This window comes from Pimephales promelas, chromosome 3 (assembly GCF_988280905.1).
Source record: "Pimephales promelas chromosome 3, fPimPro1.hap1.1, whole genome shotgun sequence".
In the NCBI taxonomy this organism is placed as follows: Eukaryota; Metazoa; Chordata; class Actinopteri; order Cypriniformes; family Leuciscidae; genus Pimephales; species Pimephales promelas.
Window position 1 is genome coordinate 29,894,036 of NC_142771.1, and position 25,167 is coordinate 29,919,202.

The 25,167-nt window shown below is 37.4% G+C and overlaps 2 protein-coding genes across 3 annotated transcripts in view; both read right to left on the reverse strand.

Moving 5' to 3' along the window:
* The window catches only part of rnf216 (ring finger protein 216), a 29,342-nt gene extending 11,546 nt beyond the window's left edge, over window positions 1-17,796 (reverse strand). The window contains exons 1-13 of one of the 2 annotated variants that reach the window (XM_039686717.2): window positions 17,389-17,796; window positions 16,278-16,418; window positions 15,171-15,310; window positions 13,150-13,740; window positions 12,983-13,059; window positions 12,786-12,888; window positions 12,503-12,664; window positions 11,575-11,689; window positions 11,364-11,500; window positions 11,213-11,263; window positions 8,172-8,309; window positions 7,199-7,347; window positions 6,813-6,891 (exon numbers count right to left, since the gene is read on the reverse strand). In XM_039686717.2, coding sequence (XP_039542651.2) covers window positions 6,813-6,891; window positions 7,199-7,347; window positions 8,172-8,309; window positions 11,213-11,263; window positions 11,364-11,500; window positions 11,575-11,689; window positions 12,503-12,664; window positions 12,786-12,888; window positions 12,983-13,059; window positions 13,150-13,740; window positions 15,171-15,310; window positions 16,278-16,344 — 1,809 coding nt within the window. In that variant the 5' untranslated portion in view covers window positions 16,345-16,418; window positions 17,389-17,796. Of the gene's footprint in view, window positions 1-6,812; window positions 6,892-7,198; window positions 7,348-8,171; window positions 8,310-11,212; window positions 11,264-11,363; window positions 11,501-11,574; window positions 11,690-12,502; window positions 12,665-12,785; window positions 12,889-12,982; window positions 13,060-13,149; window positions 13,741-15,170; window positions 15,311-16,277; window positions 16,419-17,207; window positions 17,228-17,388 lie in introns of those variants that run through there. The other variant, XM_089128730.1, reaches the window with a different exon arrangement.
* A 3,656-nt stretch (window positions 17,797-21,452) lies between these two features.
* On the reverse strand, window positions 21,453-23,243 carry uts2r5 (urotensin-2 receptor 5). The gene has a single exon (XM_039687661.2). The coding sequence runs from the start codon at window positions 23,065-23,067 to the stop codon at window positions 21,919-21,921; it is 1,149 nt and encodes a 382-aa protein (XP_039543595.2). The 5' UTR covers window positions 23,068-23,243; the 3' UTR covers window positions 21,453-21,918.
* Window positions 23,244-25,167: the final 1,924 nt, after the last annotated feature.

A 25,167-nucleotide genomic window follows, 5' to 3' on the forward strand; every position in this document is an offset into this window, starting at 1 on the left:
TTGAGACATGAGGTAATATAACGCCGTCTCTCGTCTCATAACGCTTTGCAGACTCTGCTGTGTGCATTCATGTTTTGAAGAAGACGTGGCTTTGGAGACGCTCTCTCCAAAGGGAGGGTGGGATCTAATGCTTTCAAAACTAGCTTGCTATTGCTAGCCTCTTCAAAATTGCCTCCCCTACATTTAAAGGTAGTACTGTACATGTATGTTTTTTTCAGAAAAATAAAATGGAGGTAAAAAAAATACCCCTTTAATACCCCTTGTCGCAGCTGGCGTCCAAGTTTGCATCATTTTGTCATAATCATGCAGCTAATTCCTAGACCTATTCCAGGGCATGTGCGGCTAGTTCTCCAAAGTAAATCAGCATAAGCTAGTTACAGAGTGCGAACAGTTGCGACATCTGTTGAGGCACTCTGAATAGGCTCAGTGCTTCTCTCCTGAACAGGCATGCAGCAGCAGCAGGCCTTATAAGGCAGAAGAGGAGATTTGCTGAGCATCTGATTGGGGGGCTGCTTTTTCTGGAGAACACGGGCCTAGATGAGCCTCAGGGACTCAGCGACACACCCACAGCCTGTGCTAACACACAACCATCCCTAAGCCACAGCTACATATCATAAAACTAGAACACAAAAGTGTTTTTAATGAAAAGCTCATAATTTGAGGGTTCGGCTCATGATATGTACAATGAGGCAGGGCTGAACAAACACAGCTCCCTATAAACTCAACTAGTATGCAGCATGTCTGAACTGGATCTGTTGGCTGGAATGAAATCCAGAGCAGAATATGTATATATATATATATATATATATATATATATATATATATATATATATGTATATATATATATATATGTATGTATATATATATATATATATATATATGTATATATATATATATATATATATATATATATATATATATATATATATATATATATATATATATATATATACACACACACAGTATGCTACCGTTCAAAAGTTTGGGACAGGAAGACTAAAAAAACTTACAAAAAAAAAGAAATCAATACTGGTGTTCAGCAAGGACAATTGCTAAAAAAATGAGAGCCAATACATTTATATTTCTATTTCAAATAAATGCTGTTCTTTTGAACTTCCCATTCATCAAAAAATCCTGAAAAAAGTATCATGGTTCCCCCCCAATTCTTTTTCTTTTTTATCAATTAATTAATGCTGTCTTGGTGAGCATAGCAGACTTAAGATATTAACAAATTTTACCAATCTCAAACTTTTGAACATGTTGGATTATATGAAAGTTACAGTAAACTCTTTACTAAAACTCTTGAACTCTTGCGCAAAATCATGAATTATAGAAAACATGCTGCAGCTGCTACAACCTATCAAAGCAAAACATAGAACATGGAAGTGCAAGCAAAAGCTACTCTATTGAGCCAGGGAGAAGGGAAAGTTGGCAGATCCGCATGTGAAAGCCACAACTAACCAATCATAGTGAGAAAAATGCATTTTTTTTTAAATATGCAAACCTAAGAAAAAAATAAAAAGTAGTAAAATCTGGGTCAAATATAAACTGTACCACATTTAAAATTTGAAGGATCTGGGTCTTGCCAATGAGTGTCCTGGATTCACAACGAGGGGTGGAGCCACAGAGGCAGCGGAGAGGGAAAAGTGTGTCAGTTATACAACTTTTAAGGGAAAAGAGACGAAAGAGAGGGGGCAGAGGAGAGGACGTCTCCTCACCACATCACAAAAAAGGGACATCAGAAGTGAAAGTGACAGGAGGGAAAAACTTGAGCACTGCAGGGCACTCGGATTCCAGGGTTTTTCACATCCGACTGATCCTACCATGGACATATGTGGGTTAGACAGCTGCAAACATCTCCATACACAATGATTAGAGCAGGCACATAACCGTCACGGGAAGAGCCTCAATATTCAGAGTACAGGTGCATCAATAGGGCTTTTTAAAATGGCAAAAATAACTGTAAAATAAACACTTAAGTAAATCTAAAGCTGTGGTCTCATTTACAGTGCTCACCATATTTTCACAGGTGAAAATTCATTTCAATAGAAATCCAAGTGTGAAATATTTCCCCATTCAGATTTTGCGGGTTCAAGTTGGTCATGTGAATTCACCGCATTGACCAACAGAAAGCTGCTCAGCTTTAAAGTGACTTCTATGTGAGCTGAGCATCATATATACATCGTTACACTACTTTTGCGCTTAAATATTTAGTTGAAGTTTCGCTAATGAAACCGCACCTTCAGAATGAGAGTCTGAGCCTCAATGATGTAAGACAGCGATTCCCAAACTGTGGTCCGCGGACCACTAGTGGTCCGTGAGGGTACTGCAGGTGGTCCGTGAAAAGGAAAAATAAAATATGAAATATTTTACCAACAAATTCCCATTAAAAAAGTAAAAAGAATTTGTAGGCCTATTTTTATATAAAATGTAAATTAAATTGTCAAGCTATTGTGTGATTACTAAAATAGGCTAGTGGCGCTCGGCCGTGACGTTCAAGCTCCGTGTCGTCAGAACCACAACACCGGATCGGTGGATAGCAACAGGTTAGGTGAGCATCTATTTAGTTGTTTGTTTTTAATATTGGTCTATATTAGACAGACGATACCAGTGGTGGAATGTAACGAAGTACAAATACTTCGTTACTTTACTTAAGTACATTTTTCACGTATCTTTACTTTACTTAAGTAGAATAAATAGTGCATACTTTTAACTTTTACTTCGTTACATTTTGCAGCAATTATTATACTTTCTACTCCACTACATTTCTACAACTTCTGTTACATTTTCTGATCAGTTTTCCCCCTGCCAAAACGTAATCTGACTGTCCGTTCGTTGCACGTTTGTCTCACCAGTGACGTTTGGTTGCCATAGATACATCAACTAAATGCGTCTCGCACGCAGTGTGTTTATCATGCAATTTATACGCGAAAATGTGTTTTTACATGCATAGGAAACACACCATGTGTAATATACGTTTGGTTAGGATTATGGCAAGCCAAGAGGTTCAGAATTACACCATAAATTAATCGCGTTTACTGCCAAACATAGTTATTAACATAAGATATTAATATAAGCATGGCTTATATTGCCTAATTGCAAGCTTGTTTCTGAAATGGTGACATCAATTTTTTTCCATCATTATTGAACATCATTATAGGAGTATTAGGTTGAATGTTTTATTAATCATTAGAAAATAGTCATTAAGAGAATCAATTATTATGCAAGTACTTTTACTTTTAATACTTAAAGTACATTTAAAATCAGGTACTTTATACTTTTTACTTAAGTATGGTTGTCATTGTGTTACTTCTACTTTTACTAAAGTAAATATTTATCTGGTTATTTGTACTTTTACTTAAGTACTGAGATTCAGTACTTCCTCCACCAGTGGACGATACAAAGAGGAAGGGAAAGATGTGGAGGGTGACAAAGAAGGATATTACGTTCATATCGGGCTGGCAAATAGACTCCAATGGCTTTTCCTTTTGACAACATTATTTTCAACCTGGAATAACGTTAGGCCTACTGTGTTTTCTTTTAAATGTAACATTATAGGGCAGAGGCAAATCTGTTCTCAAGTCTACTTTTTGAGGACTTGTAGAACTCTTAAGATTAACATTAATAATCCCCTAAAATCGCTAAAGGTTTTGAAATGCAGACTATATCCAAGTGTTCTTATTGCTGTATAGATTTCATACTCCATTGCTATGGAAATAGGCCTGTTGTTCAAATGAACCTGATTATAATATGTAATAAATAATATAATATGTAATATCATAATATGTGTATTATGAGGTGGTCCGTGAAAAATCTTGATTACAAATAGTGGTCCACACACACAAAAAGTTTGAAAACCCCTGATGTAAGAGATGGGTTTTTTTTTTTTAGTTGACGGCAACGACTTTTACTTCAGTGGAAAATTTTCCATCAGAAGTTTCCATTTCTTCAGAAATGTAATCTGCTGCCACATGAAATTCTGAAGAGAAAACACATTATTCACCCAAATTTATATATATATGCAATAATATAATTTAAATTTTGAACACTATTTATATACATTTTACCTAGTGGTCTAAGACATTCAGCACAGTGCCGTGTCTTAAGGTTTTTCTGACAGTTTGAGGCAGTTTTATCAAGAGACTTGCATTCAAAGGTGACGGTTCATAGATCAACCCTCTGAAACCTACATCCATTCAGGTACCAAAACCCAGATGTTTAACCACTAAGCCACAACACTGCCTATATGCTCACTATAATACACCATTTATCAGGCAGGTGTCATTTTACAGAGACAAATTTGTTCCAGAGAAGGCTTGGTAAAAGTTCTCATGATGCTGGCCAAGTCAAGGACTGCTGTGCAAGAGAGCCCAGTTCTCCATCTCGATAGGAATGCCATGCTAAGAGCCAGAAAGAGGAAGTGAAAGTGGGTCACATTATGAAATCACACCACAACTGTTCTCAATTTCCCCCTCCAGTCCTGTGACTCCACCAGGAGGAAGATGTATGTTAGGTAGGAGGTCCTAGGCACACTTAATCTATCAGTGGTACCGAGAGAAAGGCCAAAGTCATGGGCGTTCGAGTGGCTTCCCCTGCCCCCCTCTCACAATCCTCCTGTTCAGATGCTGCAGAAGTGAGGCGGGGTTGAGCGTGCAATCAGCAGCAGATGCGTGAAAAACTCTAAAATCAACTGCCATTATAGAACAAGAGCGCCACCAAGAGGCCAACTGGTATACTACAGGAAACACAAAAGTATCATGTTGCGTATACCTGATGGTGGGAGTCTATTCAAGGGAAACTTCAACCATCATCATGCCTTTTACTAAGACAGTCAATGTTGTAACATTGGTCTAAAAGCATGTTTAAGGTTATTGTGCCGAAAACCCAACTTTATCATACATCCAAGAGTGTAGTAATATTTTTGTTTTGTTGTTATTCACGTGAGTTTTATCCATGTGCAGATTAACAGCGATTGCCTGTTTTCAATCGCCTATGTGAGTGCTGTCCATGCACTGATTGGAACATGCTCGAGGATTTCAAGATAAAACTGCAGACAGAGAGAATGTTGGGAAAGGCGAGAGACGACGCAGTATTTGAGTTTTTCCACCCTACAGTCCCAGACTAGTTAGCTCTCCTTGCTGTTGAGTCACAATGTGTCACAATGTGAAAAAAGCAAGATTTTTGATTTTATGGTGACTAAGCGTCCTGCTTAAAAAAGTTAAAGGGGTCAAGATGACATGAGAAATCAAATTTGCTTTGATCTTTGGACATAATAGGTCGTTGCCCATTAAAACATCCAGCAAGTTTTATAGCTCACAATGTACTCATTAAAAACAAAGCATTAATTTTGCAGGATACTGCAGGATCTGTGACATCACACAGATCAAAAGACCGATCACACAGATGACAAATACGTTTCCACCTGCCTACCATCAGATCAAAGACATCAACATTTGCCTACACTGGATGCGAGCGTCTCATCGCATCAAAAGCAAATAGAACCCATTACAATCACTGATGCTGTCTACACTGGAAACAGTATACAGATGCGTGTTCAGTTTCGGACATACTCCACATGCTCGACAGCAGGACAAATGGAAGAGTGATTGAGCGTTTGCTTTGACGCATCCAGTTTAAACAGCTTGTTTGCATCTCTATACAGGAAGCATTCCAAAATTGGAAAGTGGATTATTTTAAGCGAATTGATACGGTTTAATATGCAACGAAGTTAGCCAATCATAACAGTGGCCGTTAGAAGCCACCCATTAAGAACAGATCATTTAAGACAGAGGGTCGGAACGAAGGTTGTATACTCTAAGTCTTCCTCTCAGGCCTTTTGACAGAGTAATTGCGAGTTCAGAGTCCTTGACATGTTCTGCCTAACAGCCGAAAACCATGAACACACAGACGGACTGTGTCCTGGCACTGCCTGATACATTCCTCAACACTGATAAGACTAAAGACAAAACATCAGATGTACTTGTAACCAGTGTTGGTTTAGCTACTGTGAATCTTGTCAAGCTACAAGCTACTAACAAAACCTTTGGTGCTTAACCCCTAACTAATCAGTTTTTGCTGTACATCTTAAAGCAACTGCACTTAAGAAATTAAGATGATATACCCTACCATTCAAAAGTTTGTGGTCATTCAAATTTCTCTGTTTTTGAAGGGAGTCTCTTATGCTCACCAAGGCTACATTTATCAAAAATACAGTAATATGATGAAATATTGTGTCATTGTGAAACAGTGAATCATTTTTTATAGAAACAGTTCTTTTCCCATTAAACCACTTTGTTAGAATGAAAATACAAAGCTGTAAAATGTAGTTTAGTTAGTCCTGAAACTGCTTGTAACAAACAGTCTGTTTTCTGAAATCTTGGTTATCAATGCACAACAGGTTGTTGTTTTGTGATTCATTTCCTGAATGTATAATTCACTTTTTCAAGGTTATGTTTTCTGAAACGTCATGGGACAGAGATATACCGGAATCCTGATTCATCTAATTGTGCTGAAATTCCCAACCCTTGTTAAGTTCTGTTTAGGGTTCAGAGCGCTGAAAATTTACAGCAGACATGATGAATGCCTGTCTCTGTTCCTCCCCTGACTGGACTAATTCCACCATTCGGGGGCTCAGAAATAGAAGAGGAAAGAAGGGAGAGAGAGAGAGAGAGAGAGAGAGAGAGAGAGAGAGAGAGAGAGAGAGAGAGAGAGAGAGAGAGAGAGAGAATTGACCCAGCTCATGACCATATTTTTATAAAGAGATCACTGTAAAGAGAGATGCATAACACGTGTATCCAGGCACACAGACTAACCTTTCTGCAGCGAGGGTTTGGGCAACTGAACAGAGAAATGCCTTTATCCAAAAGTGCTGGGAAGTTACAAAATGGACACCTTGAAAACAAAAAGTGAGCAAAATAATGTTGTCAGGAATGAAACAATGAATCATTTAAATCTGAAGTTTATAATTTTGTAATATATTTTGTTTCTGAAACATGAATTTTATACTATGGACTACTTATATGGATTACTTTTCTGTCCTTTTTGGAGCCTGACAGCTCTAATTACTATTCACTTTCCTTGTATGAAAACGAGCAGCCTGGACATTCTACAAATTAAACATCTTCTTTTGTCTTTCACAAATAAAGAAAAGTCAAACAGCTTTCGATCAACATGAGAGTAAGTGAAGTGTTTAACTCACCTGACCAGTTCGTCAGCACAGGTGGCTGCTATGGCCTCCTCAGCCTGTCGCTCGTAATATTTGCACAGAATGTTTTCAGGTAAAACTTTCTCCAGCTCACTGGTAGGGAAGGAACAGGTGCAGTTCCCATCCATACAGCTCAACTCCGACTACAAACAAACACGAAGAACCATGTTTACTTTATGCATAGCCAAAATACACTGTAACTGTAAACTGTTCAGTGAGTGCTTGTTGTGGCAACCTATATACACTGAACCTACATACTTTATCGTTCAAAAGTTAGGGGTCAAGTAAGGCTTTTTTTCTTTCACTTTTGATCAACTAGAATCGATGCATCATTGTTTAGCATTGTTTACCAACACTTCATAAGGATTTAAGTCGATTGATGAAAGTAAAGACATTTATATTGTTACAAAAGATTTCCATTTCAAATAAATGCTTTTTTTCCCTTTTTATTAATCAAAATTCCTGGAGAAAAAAATTTTATTACGGTTTTCACAAAAATAACATTGATATTAATAAGAAATGTATCTTGACCAGCAAATCAGCTTATTAGAATGATTTCTGACAAGTCCTGTGACAGAAGATTCATTCCTTTATTTTACAGTATTTTGATCAAATAAAAACTTCCTTGGTAACCATAATAGACTTGGTAAGTCAAAAACATTAACAAAAATCTTACTGACCCCAAATGTTTAAATGCTAGTGTGTCTAAAAACACTATGAATTTAATTCCATTAGACATAAAAAATAAAACTCTGCAAAAAAAATATGCAAGAACTTGTTTATGATTATATAGACTGAAAGTGAAAGAAAGATGGTAGAAAAACTGGGAAGAACCTAAAAATCACAAGGCAAAGTGAAACCAAAATCATAATGGTTGTGACCGTACATGCCTTTTCCAGTAACACAATTGAAAAGAAACAAAGGTAACCTCAGAGACTGAATGTCTCTCCAGCCACAGATGACTTACCCGTCCTGAGCCGAACACTGCCTCCTGGGCGTACTTTACCAGGCATTCCTTGCAGAATAGATGGCCATCCGTGCATTGGGTCATCTCCTCAAAGGCAAACTCCCCACAGCAGCAGCCACATTCAATCAACTGCCCATCCTGAGAGAACAGTTCAAAAGTGTCACATGCTCTCAAATCACAAACTTCAGGATTATAATCTAAAACACATTACCAGTGTGAACGACGTCACTCTAATCTGATTTTAGAGCTGGACTGGAACTGTCTGTTTTATACAACAATATTATCCAACAATCAAATGTATAGCTTTATAAATAAAAACATGTAATGTTGCTGTTTGAGCATGAAAAAAGTCTGCAGAGTAACAAAGCACAAAGTCACTCCAATGGGAATTATTTTCTATATAGCACTGTTTCTGAACACCTTCAAACGCCTCGATTGTAGTCTTGAGTTTTCAAATGGGAACGTACTAGTGGTGTAAAAAACACAGAAGTCATGGTTTTAGTATGTAAGCTCTAAACTTTAGTTTAGGGTCCAATTCTCACTATTAACTAAGACTTTTCTCTCAATAAACCTCTATTAACTACTTATTAGTTAGTAAGGTATTTTTAGGTATTGGGCAGGATTAAAGGATCTAGAATAAGGTCATGCAGAATAAGGCATTAATATGTGCTTTATAAGTATTAATAAAACGCAAATATCCAAGTAATAAACATGCTAATAAGCAACTAATAATACCACGACAAAGCTAGACAGCAACAACAGGAATTTCTTATTATTGATGGATGATATATAAATAATAATTAATTTATAATTAAGTTAAGATATGGTTGATATGTGTGTATGTGTGTTCCAGATCTGCTCTTAACTTTATAAGTTAAGCATTAAACATTTCTTATGAAACTTTTTAAAACTAAAATATGAAATAAATGACGGAAATGTATCTATATATCACAACAAAATTAAATAACTTGTTAATTCCAACTATCCTGACATCTAAAAATTGATGAGGATTTGCCACCCTGGGTCACATGACCATAAACAATTAAATTACTACCATGAAGTGATCTTCGCATGTTCCCTTCATTAATGGACTTCATGAAGGGATTCAGTTGTTAACTTTCGTTTGGAAAACCCCTAAAAACACCCCCTTCCAGGAGTGTGCTTCAAGGGTGCAAAAGCAGTTTGTAATCATAGACAGTAAAAGAACTGGACAGAGCAACCCCATTGATTTCAACGGAGAAGACTGAAGCCCGATTATTGCTCTTCCTGTCTGATGTCTGAGCGACTGCGCAGGCTCAAACTGAGCGTGACGACAATCTGAGAGTTTTAAATCTTCAAGTAGCTCTGCCAAGACAAATCTGAATCACCTAATTCCTCAAAAACAATGTTGAAATATTCCGTCTCGTTGCTGTTATGGACTCTCTATTTATGGGCTTCTCCCTTGACTTTGTGGCCCATGTCCACCCGATTGCATCATAGACAGTAAAAGATTGCCTGTGAGCTTCTCCTCCTGTCTATACGGTAATTTCTCTATTGTGCAACAGAAAGTCCCGTGTGTATGACACAAACGTTAGCCTATTTTTACAAAAACGGCTTCTACAGGGCCGTTGCGTAAGATACAAAGTAATGGAGCCTTTTATACATTGTCGTGTTTCTTTAGAAATAAATAATGGACAAATGAAGTCTTTGGATGCCTCAGATGTAAAATTATTCAAAGTCAAAATGACACCAAAATGAATGGGAGTGAATGAAATGCTAACAGCAGGTTAAGTTCTGCTACAATGGCGGCTCCCGCGAGGCTTCGGTTTCCGGCTGATGGATTACCCCCTTGTTTGGAATTCACCCTCATTCGCTCATGCGCTTTTTTCCTGTTGTGGTGGTTGGCAAACGGTGTTGTACTACCACGCACGCCCAATTCTGGATTGGAGTGTGACAATATTCCTCATTTAACAATTCCCTCATAGCCCATTTGCAAAAAAGGATTGAGTTGCGTTAGTAGTGCGTTGAAACTCAGGGTTATGGTAAGGGGCTTCAAATTTCTAAAAACACAATCAAAGTGGTTGACCAATTACAACACACTGCTTCAGCCAAACAATGTAAAATTTGTGTTTTTCAACATTTAAGAATAAAAACCTATTCTAGTGTGGCCTATTTCAGTTGTAATTTGTTTCTTATGATGTGGTTTGACATTAGGAATGGGCGGTATGACCAAAATTCAATTTCACGGTATGACAAATTTGATATATCGGTAACGATATACTTCATGATATAGTTATTTATACATGTAGTTATTCTCAAAAAAATCGACAAAAAGGGTTTATTTGTATAATAAATAAACCCAAATACTTTAGAAATGAAGACAGTTCACATTGTTTTACTTCACATCACTCTTATTTGGTAAATCATTTCTTTGGTAAACTATTTTGATAGCTAAATATAGTAAACAAAATACACTCATCAACTTTTAGCCCCCAACTGATTTTAAATAAAAAACACGCCAAAGTGGCTAGTGGGAGTGACCGTGTTACCCGTCACGGGTGAAATCCACCCGCATTTGGCGGGTGTTAATGTCAAGCCCTGTATATAACCATGGGATAAATGTATTAACTTGTACCTAATGTTCCATCTCATGATTTTCCTTTATGTTGTTGGTCTATGTTTTCATGCAAACTCTAATGAGAAGGTTTCAGACTGTGCATACTACTATGAGTAACCAGAATCGGATGTGTGGCATATTTGGTGTCTATAAACTGGTCCTTTGACGATCGAAATGACTGTGTACATGATATGTTGATAACAACATATTAGTAGTAAAAGCATCTTTCATAGTTTCTTCATCGGCTCAGTGTTTCAGTCTCACGCACGTTGCATTAGAGTTAACCACGCCCACTTATTTACATGTATATACAAGGAATATAAAAATCTGTTACGGTTGACATTTTCTACCGTGGTAATGATATATACCGCAATACCGCCCACTTCTATTTGACGTCATTACAAGAGCATAAAAAGCGAGTAAATAACTGGTTCTTCACACCCACCTTTTGATACTGCTCCTCGTTCACTTGCAAAGCCAAAAGAAAATCTTCATGCTGAAAGCAGGGGAAAAAAGCCGTCAGTTGAGTTCCACACAACCCTGCTCCTTTAGGTTATTTCAAGAAGTAAATTCAAGAGAAGTGCCGTGTGAAGTACCTCAGCCATTTCCTTGGCTTTCTGCTCATAGAACTGCAGCTCTTTCACAAGAGACGGGTCCAGTGTTGTCTCATTACCGCGGCTCCATCTGCGATTCTTCTCCAAAAAGTACATCTTTCTTTCCAGTTTAAAAGAACCTGAAACGAATGAGACAAAATGAGCATTTCATCCATTTGAAAGGCATGTAAAGGAGAAAAATCTATGTAGTCACCCTGCTCAAACTTGAAGTCTATGAAGATCCGTTCATTTGGCTCTCTCCTCCTCTTCTTCTTCCCTGAGGGGTCAGTAGAGTTTTCTTGCCACTTCTTGAGGGCTTCGAATAAGGCCTTCAAGAGATAGCACAGAGATTAATGCCATACCAATTACTAACAATACGGTAAAACAATATGGGTTTTTTAATGGTTGATGTAAACGCCAATATCTTAAGAGTGTGGCTAACGACCAATACAATAGTGTTAAATGGTGTTAGCAAACGACATTTCGCTGGTGAAAGAAACTAGGACTTCATGTGAAAAAATATGATGAAAGATAGAGGAATAATGAAAATGAAATAAACATCCAAAGCTATTCTGACAACTAGCAAATTAACCAACACAAAACAACTGCTTTTCAAACCACCTCCTTTTTAATGGATCATTATATAGTGTTATTATACAAAACTGTCTGAGTAGACAGTGCCAAAAAGAGCGCTTTATCCATCAGTTTTGCTCTGTAGCTATTCAACCTACACCCACACAGAAGTAACGGCCAAACCAAGAGGCCTGCTATTTATTTGGCACTGTGCATTTGTGTCAAGTTCACCAAACTTGAATCAGATGCAAAATTCACAGCAAATTGAATCCACCAGGCGAAATTCTTCACCATGCAGATTACCATGGAACTACTAGATTTCACTCACAAAATTTTGCCAAGCAAGCACTGTCTGTAAATGCACTGTAAATGTGAGTGTGACCACAACTTTACACAAAATAGTTGAACTTATTCAATATAAACAATATTAAGTTAAGTATAATCACTACACCTGACATCAGCAAGCTTCATCAATACTTAATGACACTGAATGATGTTGAATGTCAACTTCCTGACATAAAGAAGAGTGCAGAGTTCGTAGAAGAACTCTAGTGGGTATGAATTAGCACCTTTCGTGTGATTGCATAGTGTCCTTTGAGGCAATTCAGGGCCCATTTGATATCCTGACAGCTCAACATTTTGAAGTCACCCATCAGCATATCGGCGGCTTGAATGACAACCTCTGGGCCAACAGTCTTTAGTTTGAAATAATCAAAATAATTTTCACTTTCCTGTATGACAGAGAAAAAGTTATACCATATTAGTCACATTTTTAAATGTATTAAATTCAAAATAGCCAACACACCTATGATTAATATTGATATCTGATAAAAAAAAATAAAAAGTGCAAACCTGCGTCTCAGAATCATTTGTCTCGAGGAGAACACTGCTTTGTGTCAAAACTGAGTTTGCTTTCTTCGGATAATCAGGGTTTTCCAACAATATATTGCATATTCTGTGTTAAAGAAGCCAAACGATGTCTCACACACATCACATGTGAACCAAGTACGTCTGAGCAAGAAATGAGAAGATAAAAGTCATGTGCTTACACATTTAAATCTTTCAGGTCACCTCTCTCTATCAGTTCTGCTACATACGCGTCCTGCACATCGGGAAAAAGGTCCATCTGAAAATTCGAGTCAAAACAAACCCCAGCTTTAATGCAGGACATGGACAGTCGCATACTTTAACGTGAGATGCTAATCAGAAGACTCACCACCCCCTTCACCAGGATATCGAGGGACGTCCGGTCAGGGGCCTGCTGAATGAGGGGTTCTCTGGGTGCTGACGGCCCAGGCCTCTCGTTGTCAGCCGGTCCGGGGAAACGTGCAGGAGAGAGAGGGGCTGCCGGCTGTTCGTTTTGTCTGACCTCTACAAGCACAGTGTCCTGTGGTGTCCGAGGCCTTATTTTGGGCCTGTCAGTTCTCGGCCAAACAACTACTTCAATTTTACGGGGCAAGTCTGACTGACCTGATACAGTGGGGGGTGGAGCTGAAAAAACAGAATTGGCCTGATTCGCTGAGTGTGCACTAGCTGAAGGGTCCTTATGAATGGGCAGTGAGTCCTTAACAGGCAATGAAGGTCTGTGCAAGGCATTTTCTCTAGACGTCGAGGGTACAGCATTCTGGTCCGTGGTTAAGACACCTATGGCTTGGTTTCCTAATGTAGGATGTGCGACGACTACAGAAGGATGAGGAGCGTGTGCGCTGGTAGGATGTCTGTTGGACCCAGATGCCTGGCCTGGGATGGTGCTCGCACTCCATTTGGCTGCAGGTCGGATCAGCTCACGTTGAGGTGAGGGCTGTGGCTGCCAGACGGAAAGAGAATGTATTTGATTAATATTTCGAAACAGGAAGCACTGAACAGAGAGATCATTTAGGCTACTTTGGCAAAGACAAAACAAAAAGAAATGTTTTCAACATATAAGGCTTGCCAAAATATTATACAATTTTACATATTCGGTTCAGTATGCATATTCAAACTGGTTATATTGGTATTAGTGCTGGTTTGACACTAGGGGGCACAATGCATTTTTTATTACCTTTTTTATTACCTGTCTAATTATTACCTTTACATATTTGCCAGACACATAATAGGCAGTTTGATGCTACACTTTTTTTACATCAACTAAAAATTGAGATGAATCTGAAAAGTAAAGGAAATTACATTATTAATTTGCACAGTTAAAAATTTATTAAAATGGTAGTGGAGCGTCAAAGTTCCTATGTGGATCATGGAACTGCCCACATGTCCTCAACTTGGGTCCTTCAGAGAAACAAATGGGACAGTGAGCAATCTAAAAAAATATGTAGAAAAATATAAATTCGCACTGTTGCGGTTTTTCCTTATTTTAGTGGTAGCTTCAACAAAGAACATTTTCACTGAAAAGCAGGCATTATATTGCTTCTTACCATGGCATGTTGAATGTGCTAATTGTGTATAAAAATTATAGAAAAAAAATTAATAATGTTTCCATCTTCAAATCTGTATAAATTGCATACCAGTATGGTCTATACATGGCAAGGCTATTAGACAGCTCTTTGAATCACTTGACTGGTTGACTGTGACATTCTGCATTTTAATATAATGATAGCTTTACTAGTTTTATGTCACTCAAAGCACTCTGTGGTCTCCGTCTCCTCACATCACCAAATAATTCAATCTAAATAAATGTATTTATTTATTTAAAGCCGCTTTTATCCAAGGCAGCATACAGATGAGAAGCAATTTATAATTTGATGATTTATTTACTGATTTGGAATGTAACCAACCATGTAATAAGCAGGATAACATACAGTCAGAGTCAACATAGCAAAAGGTTATGATGATCACCTAAACATTTGACATTACTATATTTTACATGAATATTTTTAGGAATAAAGAGACTGATCACCATTTCGAGCAAGTGCTGTAAAATCAGGCTGATGCACAAACCATTATTTCTATAGAAAAAAAAAACTAAAATGAAAAAAAGAAAACAACTTTACAAACTATCACAAGCAGATGTAATCTTTACTCATGTCTTTTTCAATGAATCACAGTTCTGAATGACTATCAATTTTTTCATTTAACCCATTTGATATAAAAATCATATCACCAGGTCCCTGCTCACTCCCACCACTAGTAGGCTATATTTTCATACTCATGAATTCTACGGATACAAGTGTGGATTTAAGGGTGTAGGGAGCAGTGAATACTACACAAGGAGCCTGTGAATTGGAACGCAGCTAGAGTTACCTCTAAGATGCTCAATTCCTCCTCCTCTTCATCATCCTTGACCACAACTGGGCCATTTGGTACGAATCTGACAGGTTCATCATCAGAATCCGATGATGAGGATATGGTTATGTAGGACGTCTTCGTCCTAACTTTCTTAGCTGACAGAAAAAAAAAGACACAAAAAAGGGGTCAGGACATACAGAATGCCACTATTCCTTATAATGGTAAATGGACTGCATTTTATATAGCGGACTCAATGGCCACCAAAGCGCTTTACATTTTGCCTCACATTCACCCAATCACTCACTCATTCATACACGGACGGCAGTGTCAGCCATACAAGGAGCCATCCTGCTCGTCAGGAGCAGCTTGGGTTAGGTGTCTTGCTCATGCACAACTCAAAACTTCGTCAGGTGGAACCGGGGATTGAACCACCGACCTTATGGTCTGTACACAACCTACATGAACCACTGGCCACTGTTATAATGAAGTCTTAGGCTCAATCCCAATTCACCCCTTGCCCCTACCCCTCCGTTTTGCGGGTTCACGTCTAGGGGTAGGGTGTCCCGATTCTTGTTGAGATTGAGGGGTAGGGCGAAGGGGTAGGGCTACATAGCCCTCGAAACGGAGATTTTTCAGAGGCACACTCCAAACGGAGGGCTAAGAGAAAGTTCACGGAATGCATCGCAAATCACCGGCGAGATGGCTTCGCAAACGCAAAAAAAAAATTTAATTTAGCACCAGATGATTCCACCACGCAATTTGTTTACTCTTATAATAACACTATAGTCGTTTAAATTAAGAAATGGTATAATAAATTACCTTTCCGATCAGAAAAGACATACATTTCGAGGAAGGAATGTTATAATCATCATGTTTATTCAAAGTTAAGAGCAGCAGTGCTGATTGTCAGTTGTGGTCATGGAGAAATCCTGTACAAACTCGAACGGCAGAGCCATCGCCGACGACTGATGACGTACCGGGTTCATGCAGGGTTGTTCTATTTCGTAGGGGAATATTTCAACCACTTGGCCCTTATAACGCCATTTTAAGGGCCAAGGGGTACACTCGAAAACAAGGGGTAGGGCCAAGGGGTGAATTGCGATTGAGCTTTAGTGTTAGTACCTCGACTGCGATGGGTGTTGAAACTGGCCAGGTGGATGACATCATCATCACTGGACCCGTCAGCCATGATAAGACACACAGACTCCCTGAGTCGTCCACCTTCTCTCTCTCACACAAACACCCATGCACACACACAGGAACCTGAAATGAGACACGCAAAATCCCACATTAATTACTACACATGGTGCATTCATCACAGTTTTGATCCAACATAGTTGCTTAAAGTCAGCAAGCATGAAACGGTAGATGCGATAGTTATTTTATTCGCTATTATGACGGATATTTGAGTGAAATGGCTTCAAAAAACAAGAAAAATTTGATTAGGGTGCATAAATTTAAAAAAAAGCACGGATAAATCCTTTTTAATAAATACTGCAATATTCCATAAAAACAAGAACTATCTATTTAGATTTCATGCTGACTTTAATGATACACTAGACTAGACTACCTGTGAGGCTGCGCGTGCACATACGATCTCATATAGTTTCCAAACAGTTTTAAAGTAGCCTAGAATGACAGATTCACACATCAACATTATATTCATGACCATTATTTAGCTTGAGTTCACGTACAATACAAACAGTTGAAAGTAAATGAGTTAGAAAGAGTTGATGTCCTTGAAAATAATGTTTATCTATTTTAATGCGACCTGTCACGGTGTGTTTCTGTTTGGTTTATCTATGATGTTTCAGATGAAACGCGCCTGTGACACCCAAAAGTGCTGTCTAAGTAGTCAGCTTACAACAAGGTTTCAAAACACAGCCTGTTAATTCCCAATAGCTTGACCAGAACAGACTAGCATAGCAGTGCTGAGAAACACTGTTAATGTTATAAATGTGATCGCTCTTTATCTTTCTCTTTAAAACACGTTGACAATGTTAATTAAGTGACAGATATACAGCAGGACAAAAGAAACAAACAAATCTGTACTCGCTAAAGTCCCTAGCCAGGCTCGGCTAGCGTTTGGCGTTAACCCTCCGCGCCAGCTGACATCACTTAAACAAGAAAGATGTTCATTATTAGCTGAGTTTTCATCCCAACTTAATGGCGAGGGTAAACAAGCTCTAATAAGACTACAACACACGAATACTGTTTCATGAATTGCACGTACCTCTCAGTCACAATTTCCAGCACATCGAAAGCGTTTGATCGCCGGATATCGAAACAAACGGCCAAAACAAGCTAGAGTGTGACGTCAGACGCAGAGGCGACGTGCTGTAGGCGGAGGATCATGAGAGTTGTAGTTCTCTTCCGTCTGTTGTCTGTTGTTAGTTTCTGTACGTCCTCTAGAGGTCTCTGATACGAAGTGTTTGTACCTTGTACCGTCCACTGTGGCGCTGATGTTATTTTTCAAAAATCTTGACATAAACATCCGACCAGCCAACCTATTATCATTTAGTAATTAGATACAATTTAATTTAAACCTTTAAAGATATGAACACACAATGCAAAGTTTGAATATTGGACAGCCTGAGTTACAAGTGAAGACCGTTTTGTATGCAGTTTTGCAAATGACTGAACAAATTGACAGATCACCTCAATCTAGGGGTGAGTGTGACATGACGTGTATATTTTGTGTCCAGTGCATTTTTTAATTAATTTGATACGTTCATTACTAAATATCACTTTATTTTGTATAACCTATTTAGTTTGAATTCATTTTTATTTGCCTGCATTTAAATATTATTTTATGTTTTGTTATCATAAACCCCCAAAATGTCAGGTAGTACTATCCGAACGAATGAACATACTAAATAATTAAAAACGTAATATAATTTTAGGCTTGAAACTTTTGATATAAAAGTTTTTTATAAATATAAGTAGTTTTAACACAGTTGAGATAATTGAAAACAGCCATTTGTATATATTCTCACAGTAGCACTACTGCAAACATGGCTCTTTTATCATGAATTGACAAGGTAATAACATAATGCATGAACATAATGCATTACTGGTTGAACCGCATGACATAAAAAAGTCAAAAAATTAATTAAAACATTTGGTATTTAACAACTGATAATTTTTAAAAAACACCTTTTGAAGCTTTATTTGTATATAACGTTATAGAAGATAGATAGATAGATAGATAGATAGATAGATAGATAGATAGATAGATAGATAGATAGATAGATAGATAGATAGATAGATAGATAGATAGATAGATAGATGACTTTATGGTAAAGAGGCACATTTATGCACTTGGTCTCATAATCTTAATGACCAAAAATGTTGCATTAACTGTGTCCAAAGACTAAGAAAACAATTACCTATCAGCCTCTCCAACAAAGTAAGTCTTCATTCTGAGTGGCACAGATTCAAGTACAACAAAACAACCATCCTTAGCTTCATTTTGTGAAAGTGGAAAATATGCTGAGAGATGAACAGTGGCCAATTATGCTCAGACTCCCTTAGGATGCAACAGGCTCTGCAGCAAAAGGTGATGACTGAAATGATGAAGACGTTTCAAAGTAGGTCAGTGTAAGTTGAAAAGCATGCATCCGATCGCCATGATTGGCGTCATATGGAAGAATGAACTTGAAATCTAAACACGGGACCTTACCAATATAAACTTGCCACCACAGTCGTTGCTTCTCTAATTTAAAGAGAGGAATGTAGCACCTGTGGGCTTCAACTCATGTGCCATACTCCAAAAGCTTTTGTATCATCATTAAAAAACATATTTTTGTTCCAGAATGAATGGCTCATTGGCAAATGACTACACAAACATATCAGCTATTCATGAAAGTCAGAAAAAATTCTCATAAAAGGTGATTTCATCAAGTCAGTCGTCACTCAAACTCAGACATTAACAGCTTTGTAGCAGGAGAATCTCTTGAAATGTCAATCAATGAAACCAGAACCCTGCAATTATGACTGCCAAGCCACTAAAATAGCCAGCAGATATTCCCTTGCAGATGGGATCTCCTAAATCAGACTTTCATCAAAATATTTGTATCAAATATCGCTCCAAAACATAGTTTTAAGAATCACAATGTTTTTTATTTCAGATTTCTTAGAAGTCGCACTAAAATAGATTCTTACAAAAAATAGCTGCCTTGCAATGATTCAAATGGTCAATCTGTTGGTTTGTTAAGAGAACATTTTTAGGTCTGTGGCTCATCAAAGTGATAATGGTAAATTATTATATGGGATTGCAAACCCGTATTTACAAAATAATCTACTTTTTGGAATCTGGACTCTTCATGATATTATTAGAATCTTGAATACATGTTCAGATGTCTCTCTCTTGTATGATTTATTTGTCCTTTTTCAATATCTTTTCACAAATATTGCTTGGTATGAGATATACAAATGTTTACTGAAGCGCACTCTTTGAAAATAATGTACATAATTTAGGGGTACAATGGCTTGTCACTGGGGCTGTACCCTCAAGGGGACAGATTTTGTACCCAAAATCTATTGTTAACAGTTTAAGAGCCAAGAGCCCAACTAAAGCAAACCCTGATCACCATAATGGTGTCTTGAAAAATCGATTTTCTGCTTGTTAACATCAGGTGTCTTCAATAATGGTCAATCATCACTCAATGAATAACTTAATGAGCTCATTGACTTTAACACTCATTCAGTATTTTACCATTTTAACACTTGAGTTTGGAGGTAGATTTTAACTTATCACTATATTCAAGTAGCCTTGAAATAACCTTGAAATAAAGGAAATAAAAGTTTGGGCTCTATAGGGTACAAATATGTACCCTAAGGGTACAAAATCTGTACCCTTGAGGGTAAAGCCCCAGTGACAAGCCATTGTACCCCTAAAGGTACAATTATGTACTTTATTTTCTGAGATAGCCATGTCATTGCACAACTGATGGAGAGTCGAGAAGTCCAAAAAGCATTGACTACCAGGATAACAGTAGCCAAATATATGGTTTCAATTCTTCAACATAAAATAGAACAGCCTGTACAATATCAAGACAGAATAAGCGTTTGGCTTCAATACCACTTGATCGTTTTGAGAATTCAAAAATGATTTGGGCCATGAGTGTCCAAGAGACTACTCCTTAACAATATACTATCCTGTTTATGGAAAACAGCCCGAAGTGACTCATTTGTTTATTGGTGGTGTAAACCTGTATGAGCTGTTGCTGCTGAAAGTGATTTCACAGCTCACTGCTCAGCACTAAAGAAAAGTGCCATGAATACAATACCTCATTCACTGCAATGGAAATTCTTGACCGTGTAGCTTTAAGCTTACACAAAACAGAAGAATAAAATTAAGAGGAAACATACAAATAATACAATTATGCTATAAAGTATTTCATGCATTCTTTTGACAAGCCAATAAGGATGTGATGCATTAATAATATTCCAGGCATCAGTTCTTAAAAACAAATTGAGACATATAGTCACTGATGACTCTATGCTATGTAAAAATGTGTCTGGTTACATATATATATATAATGAGCATTTCAAGCACACAACCTGCCTTCTCTTTTATTAATAGCATGCAACTGGGAAAAAAATCACATCTGACAATAGTTTTTAAACTACAATATTATAAAGTACTCAATTACAAAATATTTAATGTGTAAAATATTTTATATAACAAAGCACATACAAATACAAATTATATTGAATGTCATGTGTGATTTTAAATAAACAGAAACTGAAAATCAAGCTTAACATAACGTACTATTACACATTAACCTCTTTCTTGATTGCACACAATTTCCTGTATTTATGGTCCTTTAGTTCAGAATCAAGTCACCATTTTACTAATATCAACATATTTTGTCAGCAATCTCTCGAGATGCAGAAGAAGAAATAGTGCAAAATGTTAACATTCATATCAAATTATTCATCTGTACAGAAATTATATATATATATATATATATATATATATATACTGTAAAAAAAAATATTTTCAAGATTTGTTATCACAACATTTTTCTTTTGTCAAATCAACTTAATTTTTTTAGTTCAGATAACTTATTATTTTGAGTTTCTGATGATTAAATAAATCTCCTTCATTGTATTAACTCACTTTTTCCATTTTAATCAATTTAAAATTAAGGCAACCAGGTTACTTAATTTTTTTAAGTTAAAGTTAAGTTTTTTTACAGTGGTATATATATATATATATATTACAATTTGAAACAACCTAAAAGTAACATAGAGAATGTTCCCAAAGGTTGTTTTTTTTACAACCATAAAATTAGTACAGAACGTTCCCTCATAATTATTTTAGAACAAAAAGCCGTTCTGCATCTGACGTATTAACTAAAAGGCAAAAAATTAAAAAATGCAGGTTTAGGTGATTTTGGGGGTGCTGTGTGTTCTGAGAACTTTCTGGGAACCAAAAACTATAACATTACCAGAACGTTCTGCCAACTAATGTTGTTTGGGACAGGGCAGAATGAGGGTCAATTTCTCTGCACCCCCAGTACTGTCCTTTTTTAAAAGATAAGAATAATTGATATTGATGCTATTTGGTAGATTCAAACATACATTATACAAAACATGATATTTAGCTGTAATCTGCGTTTGTCTGTTTGGTTAAAAGAAGGGGAAAATGGGTGACCCCTAAAACCTTCCTTTCACCAAACACTTAATAATAATAATAACATGATGACTTCCAATTTTTATAAATTATCCAACTGCTATGTTTAAGAACTATTTTTCACAATGTGCTATAAGCATCCAGAATGCCATTAGGGTGCGTATTAGCAAAGTCTCTGGTATTAGTCAAAGTATTCGAGAACTGTTGACTTCCAGAAGACACAGACCTTTGAGATGACAGTCTGAGCCTCTTCTTTAACTCTCTGCTGTTTTTTTGTCTGTCCCTCACATATTCCTGATAATTCCTCGTTAATAAAGTGTACAAGAAAGGGTTGATACAACTGTTACTGTACGCCAAACAGGTCACAACAAAGTTAATGTACACAACCGTGCTGCTCGAGAGCCTCCCGTGCGCCGCGTAATAATAGATACTGAGCAACTGCCACAACCAGAAGGGTAAGAAACACGCCCAATAGGTCAGAACTATACCGAAGATCATGTATAACACCTTTTGCGTTGGACACTTCTTCATTCTTCTGGATGGGAATACAGAGGTTTGCGACAGCCAGTAGGTCCGGGCTAACTTCAGATAGAGATAACCGATGATTAACCCAGGAACCAAGATGCAGGTGTTGAACAGAACGGTCAGATACACCCTGTACGCGGTCATCTGCCAGGTCGGGTGGCACATGCGCTTCTCTACTCCATTGTGCACGTCTCTCTTGAGGTCAATCATGATCATGGTCGGTAGAGCAAGGATGAAGGAAAACAGCCACACGAGGCATGTGACCGCGCGCCTGTAGCGCGGGGACCGGCCGAAGGTGTCGAGCGGGTTCACGACGGCCAGATAGCGCTCCGTGCACATGGTCGTCAAGATGAAGATGCTCGCGTGCATGGTGGCGAAATCCAGGCTGAACAGAACGCGGCACCCAATGTCGCCAAAGTACCAGTCCTTCGCAAAATACGTCCAAACCACGAACGGGATAGTGGAGAGGTACAGCAGATCCGCCAGAGCCAAGTTCACAATATAGGCATACATTGATCCGGTTACGCGCGCTGAGGTGTTCACAATGTACAGAGTGTAAACGTTTCCAACCACGCCAACCAAACACATTATGGTCAAAATTGTGCCGAGTATGGATGTAATAAGCATATCGTATTGAGACGCGTGCGCGTGCTCGTCGGGTCCTGCTATTGTTGGTGATATGTTAGTAAAAGCAGCAGAGATGTTCTCCTGATTCCTCACACCAAGTGGACCATCTGATTCCATTTCAAAAAAGTTTCACTTCATTCCTCGGTGAATTAAGTTCATTTTAACTGTTTGAGGAGCATTGCAATGAAATAAATTGTGTCCCAGACTTCAGAGGTAACTGAAATTTCCATTAACAAAATATATTAATAGCTATTAACTGTGTCGTCGTTCTCAGCATCTGCGCGCAAAACTTCCCAGGCTGCAGGTCCGGCTGGTGTATTATTGCCATAGCTGAAGTCATGGGTGGGATTAATGAGAATCTCTCGGGTCTAGTCCGTAGTGCATCACCAATATTTCACGATTGCTTCAGTTCCTTCTGTGTTTGCTAAAGTTTCTTCAAGGAACCATCGATGCCATTAAAGTTATCCTCAACATGAAAGGAATTTGGCCTTTCTTAATAAAAGAAACCAAGAGAGTTACGAGAGAATTTATGATTAAAATAGCTAATTATTAAAATGATTCTTAATATCAGACCTACTGCAATTCACATTTCAGTGGAATCTTATATAGTATTTATTAAAACTTGAATCTTATTGAATTTAAAATATTAATTAGGCTACGTTTTATCTTTTAGACCACAAGAAGTATTTTCATGATATCTTTGTTTCTATATATTTAACCGAAACCGTGATTTCTGTTTCTGTTCTGAAACAAAGATTTCTGTTGGTTTGGATAATCAATGATATTTTAAAGTGGCTGAATGTGTAACAAACATATACCACTTCGATTTTAAGTTTTAATTCATATTCGGTCATATTTGTCTGAAATATATGTGAAAGTGATTTTAAAAGTAGAACTATAAATATTGATATATAATAGGCTACCCTATTATTTTCAGTAACACTATGCAGACAGTAATTAAAATACATGGTGGGTTATGGATTTTGCATCTCATAATATATTTTAAACTTTCCCAAAATGTTGCCTACTGCATATTTAACAGCTAAGACAGCGCTGAGATTTGTGTTTACTAACATAACATTTATCTTAATGTATACATATTTGGAACGTCTAAAATGGCTTTACATATGGGAAATCTCGATACAAACATGTCAATGCAATAGTTATGTTTTCATTATACAATAAAAAAGGTGAGTAAATTGCTGGCAGAGATAATATGGTTTGTGCTGGTCTAAACAATTCAATTCAATTCATATTGATTTGTAGGCTATGGCACTTTTCACAATATCATTTCAAAGCAGCTTCACAGAAAATGTATGTGACTAAATTACAATTTAGAGTGATCTGTTATCAGAGGTGACTGTGTCCTAATGGATTTCAGATTATAAACAAGACTATAAGAACAGCAGAGTGAAATGCCAGTGTCAGCAGAAAGAGGAAACTCATTGGCTTTGATTCTCACTGTCAATATGAGTGTATAAATAGCCTGGCTCTATCTGTGTTGAGTGTTGCTGGATGAAGACCTGTCATTTCTGCACAATTATCAACTTTTCTGGAGCTCTGAACAACTGAGCGTGGATTATATCAGCAGGGAGCAGACAGCTCATTTGCCCATTACGCTGAAAATAAACTCTGGTTCCCTTTAAAAATGCATCCCATCAAGAAGTATGAAACTTCATGTCCTTGTAAGACTTACAAGATATTCTCATGATTAATTTTTATACCTTGTTTTTCAGTTTATGCATTTTCAGTAAACGGTGGGATGTTGAATGAAGAAAGATCAGACATCCACTGAACGTAACACATCCACTGAAATAAATACATCCGTGAGGAGTTCAAAGACGTCTCCACACATCATAAAATTGCATGTATATATATATATATATATATATATATATATATATACAGTATATATATATATACACACACACACTCACCTAAAGGATGAACACCTGTTCAATTTCTCATTAATGCAATTATCTAATCAATCACATGGCAGTTGCTTCAATGCATTTAGGGGTGTGGTCCTGGTCAAGACAATCTCCTGAACTTCAAACTGAATGTCAGAATGGGAAAGAAAGGTGATTTAAGCAATTTTGAGCGTGGCATAATTGTCGGTGCCAGACGGGCCGGTCTTAGTATTTCACAATCTGCTAAATTACTGGGATTTTCACACACAACCATTTCTAGTGGTGTGACATACATGGTGTATACATC

Excerpts from the sequence above, each read along its gene's own strand:
- uts2r5 (XM_039687661.2), bottom strand. The coding sequence starts at position 23,067 with ATGGAATCAGATGGTCCACTTGGTGTGAGGAATCAGGAGAACATCTCT.